The 12,180-nt window shown below is 40.8% G+C and overlaps 1 protein-coding gene across 1 annotated transcript; it reads left to right on the forward strand.

Annotated features, from left to right (window-relative positions):
- Positions 1 to 432: 432 nt before the first annotated feature.
- eed (embryonic ectoderm development) lies at positions 433 to 11,589 on the forward strand. Its single transcript, XM_034113773.1, has 12 exons — positions 433 to 596; positions 1,250 to 1,402; positions 1,513 to 1,605; positions 1,684 to 1,749; positions 1,898 to 2,023; positions 6,300 to 6,381; positions 7,261 to 7,352; positions 7,431 to 7,564; positions 7,670 to 7,775; positions 8,759 to 8,917; positions 9,709 to 9,782; positions 10,773 to 11,589. Exons 1-12 carry the CDS (start codon positions 477 to 479, stop codon positions 10,897 to 10,899), a joined length of 1,332 nt encoding a protein of 443 aa, XP_033969664.1. The 5' UTR covers positions 433 to 476; the 3' UTR covers positions 10,900 to 11,589.
- Positions 11,590 to 12,180: the final 591 nt, after the last annotated feature.

The following is a 12,180-nucleotide window of genomic DNA, read 5'->3' on the forward strand; positions in this document are numbered from 1 at the left end:
TACAGCGAAGGATGAATCATTTATACAAGTGATATTTCAAGAAAAGAGTATCAGACCATACCACAGAACTATTTGTAATATTTTTGCCTCGACCCCGCCAAAGTGGATAGAGAACAAAATATATAACACTTTGTTTTCATATGAAAAAGGGAAGTCCAACCAGAAAATGCACACACTGTAGCCAATTTACTAACTATTTGTAAAGAAAGACGTATCAAAAGAAAACTTCTTCAGTCAGTAAGTAGGAAAACGTCAGATCTATAAACTAACTGATAAGTAGTTTTAAAAGTAATCTAATTTAGCTAAAATATTATGTTTGGTCCCTGCATAATATCGTGATTTTACACTCCAGTCCACATGGCGGCGGTATTGCGCCTCAGAGCTGGTTTGCCAACAACCAATAAACATCAAAGAAGAAGAAAGAAAGCCGGCAACTTTTCCGGTAGTGGCGCGGAAAAGGCGGAGTTTGAGCCAAAATGAGGGAAAATAAGAACATGTCCGAGACCCCCTCTCAAGCGGGAAAAGAAATACCGGCGAAAAAACAAAAACTAAGCAGTGACGAGAACAGTAACCCCGATTTATCAGGAGACGAGAATGTAAGCAGTTCAACTCTGTTGTTTCTTCTGCGACCAATTATCCATCAGTGCTTCTAGCAAGTTAGCATCGTGCTAAAATAGCCAACCGGCTAAAGTGTTTAGCTAGGAGCTTTGTTCATTTATACCGGCGATATGTAACTCAGCTGTGATGATAAAAGCTGCCAATCCATCCAAAAAGGTTACACATGGGTAGCTTCATTGCGTTTACGTACATACACATATTTGTTTGCTGTAGACAGTCACAGCATGGCCAACCCAAGGCAATTGTTAGCACTAGAAGCTAATATAAGTTAATCAGGGAGAGAAAGAAACAACTGTGGATGATGGAGGACAAACATTCATAGGGCCGTTATTGTCTTTTTTCAAACGTTAACCTCCTGTCAGCAATACATTTCTTGTGCAGAATAAAGTTATTCAGGCAGATTCCACTGGACGTGATCATGTAAATGCAGCAACAGTTTGATGAACCATAGAGTTAATTCATAGTTACACGCTTGCAGAACACTACCCGTATTAAAATGGTGCAATGTTGTCAATCATTGGTAGTGGTAGGTTTTTATGATATGTTCTTTACCTCCTTGCACAGTGATCACCACCAATGTATATCTGCAGGAGAAATATGTAGTCACCCGTATATGTCTTTGCTTTTGCAGGATGATGCTGTCAGTGTTGAGAGTGGGAACCACGCAGAGCGCCCAGACACCCCCACCAACACGGCCAACGCCCCGGGCAGAAAGAGCTGGGGCAAGGGCAAGTGGAAGTCCAAGAAGTGCAGATATTCTTTTAAATGTGTCAACAGCCTGAGGGTACGTACAGACAAGCGCCCAAACAGTGTATTAATCCCAGCTTCTCACATGCTAAACAGCCAGTATTTGTCCCGTGACTTGGTTTAATAATGACATAATGATTTCCACAGGAAGACCACGGACAGCCGCTGTTTGGCGTCCAGTTTAACTGGCACAGCAAGGAGGGAGACCCGCTGGTGTTTGCCACAGTGGGGAGTAACAGGGTAAGCTACTATAAAAGGCTATAATTGTTGTTCTATGTTGGATTTGATTCTTAACCAGTGCTTTCTTTTCTTCACCAGGTAACTCTTTATGAATGTCACTCTCAGGGAGAAATAAGACTATTGCAGTCTTACGTGGATGCAGATGTATCCTTTCAACAGTTTAAGATGCTTTTAAACGTCCTCATTGTCGCTCAAATCTAATCGTCACAGTTTAGGTATGAGTGCATCTCTGCATGCGAGATCACAGCAAGAGTTCTTGTATTTGAATTTCCTTAACTAAATGTGTGTAAAGACAGATGAGAACTTCTATACGTGTGCCTGGACCTACAACACCAACACAAACCATCCTCTGTTGGCCGTGGCTGGGTCCCGCGGAATCATCCGGGTGATCAACCACATCACAATGCAGTGTATCAAGGTACAGCTCGTCGGGGTTTGCAGTAGTTTGGGTGGTGTGTTCCTGGTTAAATTCAACAACACTCTGCGTCACCTAGCGCACATCTCTGTCTGAACACACATATAATACTCCATATAAATGTCTCTTAGAAACATAGCACAACAAGTAAGGACATTTGTGTTTGTTAGATTATTTCTTTGTTGTAATAATGCTTCTTGGCATTAAATCAGTATTGTCTGAATAACACTCCCATTATGTCCAATTTCCATACTGATCGCGTTGCCTCTTTTAACTGCACTGTTAGTGTACAGTTGTATTATCCTGCTGTTTTATTGTATCTTTGAAACTCTGGCACAACAATTTCCTTCGGGATAAATAATGTCCTATCTTATACTGTGGGAAAGCCTGTTTATTTACCTTTCAAATAGTGCCACATTTGTGAGGAACATGCATTTGTGGGATGAGCAGCAGAGCAGAGTATGTGGGTTGCGTCCATGAAAAATGTGACAAATCTCCTCTGTCAATGCCAAAAGGCTTTTTTGTGTTGTTTGGTGGATTGGATGGTTGAAGCCTGATGAAATAAGACATATTGGCAGTTTAACAATGTATTCATTTAACAAGCAGCCTCAGTAGCGTGTTGAAGATCCATACACAGCCACAGCAGCCTCTCCTCATGCTGCTCACCGGCCTGCTCACACACTACTGTGGGATGGTCCATTCTTCAACCAGCATTTCTCAGCCAACGTGGTTGTGTTGGTAACTCTGGCAGGTGCTGTGCCAATCAGGCACCTGATTGGCACAGCACCCGGGGGGACCAGCAGCTCAAAACAAGACTCAATAGCAACACCCAACAAGAGTCGACAGCAAAAAAAAAGCTGTTTGACATGAGACACATACTCAGCTGTTTGACATGAGACACATACTCAGCTGTTTGACATGAGACACATACTCAGCTGTTTGACATGAGACACATACTCAGCTGTTTGACATGAGACACATACTCAGCTGTTTGACATGAGACACACATACTCAGCTGTTTGACATGAGACACACATACTCAGCTGTTTGACATGAGACACATACTCAGCTGTTTGACATGAGACACATACTCAGCTGTTTGACATGAGACACATACTCAGCTGTTTGACATGAGACACACATACTCAGCTGTTTGACATGAGACACACATACTCAGCTGTTTGACATGAGACACATACTCAGCTGTTTGACATGAGACACATACTCAGCTGTTTGACATGAGACACATACTCAGCTGTTTGACATGAGACACATACTCAGCTGTTTGACATGAGACACACATACTCAGCTGTTTGACATGAGACACACATACTCAGCTGTTTGACATGAGACACACATACTCAGCTGTTTGACATGAGACACACATACTCAGCTGTTTGACATGAGACACACATACTCAGCTGTTTGACATGAGACACACATACTCAGCTGTTTGACATGAGACACACATACTCAGCTGTTTGACATGAGACACACATACTCAGCTGTTTGACATGAGACACATACTCAGCTGTTTGACATGAGACACATACTCAGCTGTTTGACATGAGACACATACTCAGCTGTTTGACATGAGACACATACTCAGCTCTGCAGCTCATCCCACAAATGCACGTTCCAGTTTAAAAGGGAAATGAACAGGCTTTCCAACTGTATACGATTTAATTAAGCATTGTTACAACAAAGAAATTATCTACCCATTTCCTTACTTTGTGTGCATTGTTTAGTTGTAGAACTCAAACTGAAAGTATTCTTCTGCACAGTTCAATGTTCAAGGCATGTTTTATATTCTATAGGATTCATTTGAGGAACCATTTAACACAGCTGGTTATTTATGAGATCATTTAGTTACAAAAATGTGTCTTAACCTGTTAAGCCCGAGAGACCCCGGTACCGACGCCCTCCCGCAACATCTTGCAGGAAACAGTGTCTGAGGGCATGTTCATTTAATAAACTATGAATGTTTTATATCCATGTAACGGGAAGAAACTCATCTAACTGATATTTTTTTTTTTTAAATTTAAAGAAAACCCACAATGCTAACACTGAGCCTCTGAATTATCAACGAGCGAAAAATGCTAACAAATTACTGCACCGAAAATCACTCACAAAACCTTATTATTTATCTCTTCTCCACATCCATGACATCGATTCACATCGTGAGGTGACACAGAATCGATGGGTACCCTCATTATCACTGAATTATACGACGTTATAAACAAAAACAGACATCAAAACAGGTGACGCTAGGTAGCTAAAAATGCTAACATTTTTACCTTGGCTCTGTAGTCTCTCCAAAGTGGTCTTCAATGGCATTAAAACGATAAAAACGCTGCTGCAGTTAATCCATAGGTTAATCCAATGTGTCTGTGTCCCTTTGAAATTATTTCTGATAAACCATAAGCAATAAAACTGCTTTTCCGTTTCCAGATGTCAAAGCTAGAGATAGGTTCACTGTTGCGGCTTTCACACCAGCGCTTTTCCCTTTCTAACTCCGAGCTAGAGCTTTTCTGGTTCAGCTCCGGTTTCCCTTTTCAGCTCCCGCTCTGTTCACACCGCCCAGCTGCCGCTGCTGCGTCATGACGTCACCGTTTACATCGCTGATTTTCTCCCCAACGGAGCTCACAACAACAACGGGGGGGGAACTGCGTCGGGTCGATGATCGTGTTGCTTTTAATCATATGAAGCCAGATTAAATTAAATAACGACTTCTCCAACCTTATACTTTTCTCCAGAGTGCCGTGGTTCATTGTTTATTAATGTGTTTCAGCGGCATTTACCGACCGCTGCAGTGCTGGCTGCTCTTCCACGGGAGTTTATTCTCCCGTTAGCTCCGGGTTAGCTCACACGGCTCTAAAGTATTCACTGTCTGACTGTCACACAAGCAGCTGATACATATCCCCAGTTCCCCTTAAGTGAATGTGTGTCAGTCTGAATTGACGCTGTTTGGCATCACAACGCTGTTATGAAAGTTTCTCTGGTATAACATGGGTGATGTTAGCATAGCAACCGAAGCTAAACTGACTAAGCCGTTTTCTACAGGCACATTTTACCGGCGTATTTTTCATTATGATTCTACTTGTGATAGTCGGACATGACAACCTGTGCAGCCCATGTATTGATTCCATCCGATAGCTGCTATAATAACTAGCTCCACAATGATCAATAACAGCGAACGGATGGTCAAAGTAAGGTACAAATAAACAGAATCACACGAAGCCTGGTTAGTGTTGCCTGACTTTATAAAGTGTGTTTTTTTTTTATAAGTGTGTGGTTGCCTTCTAGTCACTTTGCTCAGCGCTACTGCTTGTAGGCAGGCATGACGAGACTCTTCAGTCGACCCATGTTCAGGGGAGGTGGGTTTAGTTTCCTGCACGCCTCGACGTAAGAGAGACGTAAGCGACGCCGCGTCATAGCTCCGAAGCTCTTGCCTCTAGACCGACAATTTTTTGGAGCTGGAAGTGAACCGCATTCCGGAGCTAAGAAGCGGCGCCGCTGCGGTGTGAACAGGAAAAACCGGCGCTTTTCCAGCTCCAGCTCCGAGCCAGAGCTGGAAAAGCTCCGGTGTGAAAGGGGCATGAGATGCAAAATTACATGCGCGAAGCCCGCACCTTTAATCTTCACAACGTGTGTGTGTGTGTGTGTGTGGGGGACTCCCCCTTCGATTCTATTGGCTCTAACGGTCAGAAAGAGGTGTCGAGCAAGGGGGGCCAGAGATATGGAAAATCCACCCAAATGACCCCAGAAGAGGTTTCTTTTTGCTAAATCTCTCTAAAAAGGTCAAATGTCACTTGTTTTGCATCAATCTTGATACAGGGTACTTATTATATGTTGTACTTTGGATTCCTAAAGCTTTTAGTCTACCTTACCATCATCCAAGGGTGGTTTTCACTATAAATAAAAAATAATTTTTGGACAGACACTATCATTTACAGTTTTTTACTATGTAAAATCAGAATTTTCTTTAAAATAAAAAACATCTATATTGATTCTGACTTTTCTACAACTCACAGGTTTATCATTACTTTGAGAATAAAGATTATTAATTTAACCCTTTTAGAAGGAAAGATATGGTCATTTGTTCTGGGAATGTCATTTTCGAGCCTGAGACCTGAAAAACAGGCTCAGGGCTTAACAGGTTAACGCATTAACCATAAAACAGTTCCCTGTACAGTTCCAGTCCAAAGATATGATGTATTTAATTCTCATTGAGAATGAAAAATTCATGTCTAAAATGTCTTCTTGTTTTCAATCCCAGCATTATGTAGGTCACGGAAATGCCATCAATGAGCTCAAGTTTCATCCAAGGGATCCAAATCTCCTCCTGTCGGTCAGCAAAGGTAAAGACCCTCCAGAAAAAACAATAAGCCAATAAGAAGACAGTATGTCACAGGTTCTCTCTGTAAGGCGGACATTACAGCCGTGACATGTGAAGATGTTTTTCTAATGGCTTTATAGACCTCATCTCGACACTAAAAATCTCTCGTCAATGATTTGTTACTTCATTCTTCGTAAGCACATCCATAAAGGTGACTAAAGGATGGATTTAGTGTCTTTATAAGCATGTGATTGTCAGGTGTCTCCTCAATCTGAGCCTGGTAAAATGATTTCCACTGTGGGAAGGAGGTGTCACTCATTAGATCCCGCCTCTAACGCTGCTTCATTATCACTATTGGGAGCTGATAGTGAGAAAACAAAGTGAGAGCAACAGCAGTTCACTTCTGTTTAAAGTTGTCATTTAACCAATGATTTAAAACGATGATTTTCTTTCTTTAAACAAGGAGAGAATCTGCTGTTTGCCGACGTGCACGTTCGGTTTTATGTTATATTAAAAGATTGGTTAATCATTCGGCTACTGCATGAAGAAACTGAGATAATACGCCTTTTTTCCAGCTAATACTTTTTATTACTTCCTCATGCAACAGTTATAGAGCCACATAATCAATATGTTATGTCATGTGTGTCCAACTGATGAACATATGTCCTTTAGCTGTACAATTCAGAATGAATCTCTTATTGTAGTACAGCACTGAATAAACAGTGAAATAGATTGTAGTCAAATGTTCACCTTCTTTCATTATATTCCGTTATATCAATATTTTGACTCCTAACTTCCTATTCTGTTGATCTCAATCTCCCACGGGATAAATCAAGTATTCTGATTGACTGAGTTGGAAATGTGTTGCATGATTTTATTAACTTGTGATTGTCCTTTTCAGATCATGCTCTCCGTCTATGGAACATACAGACGGACACGTTAGTGGCGATATTTGGCGGCGTGGAAGGGCATCGAGATGAAGTCCTGAGTGCTGTGAGTCTAGAATGAATTCAGCTCACGTGGGAACACAAATTAAACCTGGATTACGATGTTTTTTTATTCTCCCTGCAGGATTTTGATCTACTTGGCGAAAAGATAATGTCTTGTGGGATGGACCACTCCTTAAAACTTTGGCGAATCAATTCAGAGAGGATGCAGATAGCCATCCGAGGGTCTTATGAGTACAACCCCTCCAAGACCAACAGGTATATACGGTCACTGTTCAGTGGTGTGGTCTTGTAGCAACTCAAATCTCCTCCTCTTTTTTTTTTAATGATTTCATTTTTTGGGTGTTATTTTTTTTTCTTCAGGCCTTTCGTTTCACAGAAAATTCACTTCCCGGATTTCTCAACACGAGACATCCACAGGAACTACGTGGACTGTGTGCGGTGGCTCGGGGATCTCATTCTCTCCAAGGCAAGTTAGGAATAATTAGGACAAAACGGAAACCTTAAAACAATACCTTTTTTGAAGACAAATCAATCAAACTTTATTTGTACAACACCTTTCATAAAAACAGTAACACATTGCTTCTCACAATACATGAGAGTAACACATGCGTCACTTCCGGGCAAAAATTACGGCCCCGTCCACTTTTGGGGGAAAACAAAGCTGTCATTTGAATGGCGGTCAATACAAATTCTGGAGTTTTTGCCAATCCGATCAGAAATTTAAGAAAACCGTGGATTTTTGGATCTTCAAAGAGCCATCCAATTATTTTCCACCTCGCTCATGAGAGTAACAGCTGGCGAAATGACGGCCTCGCCTACTGATTTGAATTTAACCATATATCGAGCCAGGTCGTCGATTTCAAATGATTTAATGTAATTGTTTGCCTGACTGGCCATCGTAATCGGGCTCTTTGAAGATCAGAAAATCCACGGTTTTCTTAAATTTCTGATCGGATTGGCAAAAACTTCAGAATTTGTATTGATCGCTATTCATATGACAGCGTTGTTTTCCCCCAAAAAGTGGACGGGGCCGTAATTTTCGCCGAGAAGTGACGTAGATACTCATCTATACCACCTAACTGTGGGTTTTGTTTTCAATAAAGGGATCTATCATGGATTAAAACAATAAATTGACACATATCCAAATAGTGGTCTACTAGTTGAACATGACATTTCTATACGTTTTTATATGTTTCTAGCTTTTTTATCTTGTTTTTAATTATTATTTTACTGCTGTGTTATTCTATACTAGTGCATGTGTTGCCTGTACAGCACTTTGGTCAACTGAGGTTGTTTTAAATGTGCTTATATATATATATACAAATTGAGATTGAATACTTTTGATTGAAACACTGCTGATGTTCTTTTCTGAATTTCTTTGTTTTCTTTTACGATTGCTTCAAAATGTTTAATAGCATGCTCTTTATTATGCTTCCTGTCCCTCTGCAGTCCTGTGAGAATGCCATTGTCTGCTGGAAACCAGGAAAGATGGAGGACGACCTCGATCACATTAAACCCAACGAGTCAAACGTGACGATTCTGGGACGCTTCGACTACAGCCAGTGTGACATCTGGTACATGCGCTTCTCCATGGACTTCTGGCAGAAGGTGAAGCCGTCCTGTCTGATAATCTAACACAAAAATGATTGAGACTTGGAAATGGTGCTTACATTTTGCACTTTTGAGGCGGTGTTTACACGAGAACGAAACGTGTTGTATCCGCTACTTTTTCCTCGCGTATAGCCCGTTCGTTCACACGAGGCCGTAACGGAACCGCGGAAACGGACCCCGCAAACGATAACGGGTCCCAAGGTGGATAGATCTGCAAACGGAACGCTCTGGGGGGGCAAACGGCTCAGTGTGTACGCCCTATACGATCATTTTCTGATAACGATGAAGCCATAGCCCCGCCTCTCCCCACCTCTGCTGCTCACTGCTGTAGCATGGTCAGTAGCTACTGACCATGCTACTGACCATGCTACAGACCATGCTACAGATGTTAGTGCAAAATCTACAGCTCCTCTACCACAACCATCAGCAACAAGTGGACATGGAGAATTACATGAACTACATCCACTAAATCCATCGCGGGGCATAAACAGAAGGGCAACCATGACGGGGGGGGGGGGGGGGGTCTTCTTCGCTGCTTTTGGTGTATTTTGTGGCAGAAGTACAGCGCCACTTACAGGCCCGGCATATGTACTACAGCGTCTCCAGCGCTTTCGAGCGGTCTCGTGTGGAAGTACAGCGCCACTTACAGGCCCGGTATATGTACTACAGTGTCTCCAGTGGTCTCGTGTGAACGGAAGACTTTTTTGATTACGAATTCGGTCCGTTTGCGCTCCTGTGTAAATGGGGTCTCAGTCTGTTGCTGATATTTACTCCCTTGTGGTTTGCAGATGCTGGCTCTGGGGAACCAGGTGGGGAAACTCTATGTGTGGGACCTGGAAGTGGAAGACCCTCACAAAGCAAAGTAAGAACAGGAATGATTTTTTGCGTTATCATGACACGTGGGCATTTGAATCCTCACCGACAGCCAGGACACTGTCAATGATGAAACATCCACAAGAATGTGAATGAGCTGCTCATGTTTCCTACCTAACTGGTAAAAAGGTTACACAATGTTAACTTCCTGCACTAAAAGCTTTCAGGCTTCATTAACAGATGTTTGCCAGTATACAGGGTGTGGACCAAAACCAAATGTCTGACAGCTTGTAGAATTGACTTATTTTGTATTGAGGTTTATATTACCTCAATTATTGTTATTCAATAAGGCACCATAGTGTCAGTATACTTGTATCTACATGTCATTACTCTATTATCTATTTATTATATCATTTTTTTGCAATCTGGCATAATATTTGTTCCTGGGGATTCACAAAGTAATTTTGTATCTACTTGACTACTACATGAAAAAGCTAGAATAACTTATCTAAAGGTTGTTTATTTACTTTAGCTTAGCTTTTACAGAGGAACATTATTTATCATTTTGTTTTATTTCCACCTAAAGAATATATTCATTCCTTTTGGCTCTTTTTCTAAACTCATCAAAGTTGGAAAACGCTGGCATTGATTTAAATAATGAATGGACTTTTTCAGCTCAGACAAAACATTTTCTGGGAATTCATACATTAATTTTTTTTCTAATAAAAAATAATTGCAAAATCAATTAGTTTGAGGACCCTGTGAGGTTGAAAACTTGTCAGACATTTCATAAAATAAAGGGGTCAATAACACATCTATTATTAAAATAACCATAGTCCTAATTTAAAACATTTCAAATCATTAAGAGCTCCACTTAACTTTTAACTGCAGATATTGTAATGTTGCGTCAGAATAAGGACCGCACACTTTTGCATTGGATAAATTGAAATCGGCACTTCTGGATTTCCCCAGGCTCCATTTGTGGAATCATCTGGTCTAAAAGCACCAATCCCTAACCCGTCTCCCCTCTGTTCTGCAGGTGCATCACACTGACCCTCCCCAAATGCACCTCGGCCATCCGGCAGACCAGCTTCAGCCGCGACAGCAGCATTTTGATCGCCGTGTGTGACGACGCCTCCATCTGGCGCTGGGATCGACAGCGCTGAACAGATTCACCCGAAGAAAGAATTTGTAGTTCTTGTTGCTTCCAAGTGTCCTAAATGTTAGCCCTGCTGTAACAAAATACAGAATTTCTTTTCAAATGGGAGATAAATCATGCCGATGCCAGATGAGATGATTCTGCTGGTTTGCATTTCCTGTTTGTCTGCTGCCGGATGTTTAAGAACAGGGAAGATTTTATAACCAGCAAAACACCAGTGTTACTCGTTTTTCCTTTTTGAAGAGAACATTGTTGTGTAAAAGAAAAGAGAAGGACTTTGTTCCAAACCATAGAGGAATATTTTAGATAGAAAAAGGTTAAGGATGTTTAACAGCATGTTGGTGAGATATTCAACTATGTGCCTTCTTGATTTCTATGCAGTCTTTGAACTAATACAAGTGGAATCATCTCATTCAACTGGCTGATTTTTGTTTTAGGAAATGCTTTTATTGGCACCAAATGAAAGGACCAAAGATAGATGTTCTTTACAGCGTGCCACAATTTGAATTCCCCAGTTCAGACAAAAAGAAATGAAGATTTGTCCTTTTTGTTTTTACATTCCTTTGCATCTTGTTTTAAAAAACTTGGTTTGCTTTGATGTCCCCTTTTTCCCCACAAACGTACACTTTGACTGTTGTTGCATCATTTACAGTGATACTAGAGGCTTTGAGTAAATAAAATGTATTTTGTAAATATATACTCGTTTGTGCAATTATTACGGATTAAAAAAGTACAATTATTTATTTTATTTTATTGTGTTTTGAGTCTAAGGTAATTGAAATAACATATTACAAGGTAACCAGTCTGCTGATTGAAACAAATATACATGGGAATAGATAATGGATATGAAAAGTCCATCAATAAGCAAACTGGCTTTTATTTTGAGACCTAACCACCCTATAATAAAAGTCTTGAGAATTGTGGATGTTTAGCCATTTTATCATTGTTGAAATTGAAGGTACTTGTAGGTTATCTGTCTCCACTTTTTAATTTAACCCTAACCCTCGAGTGCGTATTTAGAGTCTGAAAAAAAGTGGCGACAGATAACCCACAAGTACCAAATTGAATTTATTCGGACTTAGAACTTAGTTGTACACCAAAGAACTTAACACATTTTTTAAAATTGCACTTTAAGGCCTATTCAATGTGTTCCTGAAGTGTGAAACCGTTCCAAACCGTGTATATGTTCTCTCTGTAGGAGTCATGTGCTTTCCCCACAACCTTTCTAACTCCCTCTGATCAAAAACCTCCTACTCAAAGCTGAACACCAAAAAAATGATGTTTTTTA

The sequence above is a fragment of the Trematomus bernacchii genome, unplaced genomic scaffold (genome assembly GCF_902827165.1).
Source record: "Trematomus bernacchii unplaced genomic scaffold, fTreBer1.1, whole genome shotgun sequence".
Taxonomy (NCBI): Eukaryota; Metazoa; Chordata; class Actinopteri; order Perciformes; family Nototheniidae; genus Trematomus; species Trematomus bernacchii.

Coding starts and splice junctions, on each gene's coding strand:
- eed (XM_034113773.1), top strand. CDS start 477: ATGAGGGAAAATAAGAACATGTCCGAGACCCCCTCTCAAGCGGGAAAA. Junction 597..1,249: donor ATTTATCAGGAGACGAGAAT/GTAAGCAGTTCA, acceptor TTGCTTTTGCAG/GATGATGCTGTCAGTGTTGA. Junction 1,750..1,897: donor AGTCTTACGTGGATGCAGAT/GTATCCTTTCAA, acceptor ATGTGTGTAAAG/ACAGATGAGAACTTCTATAC.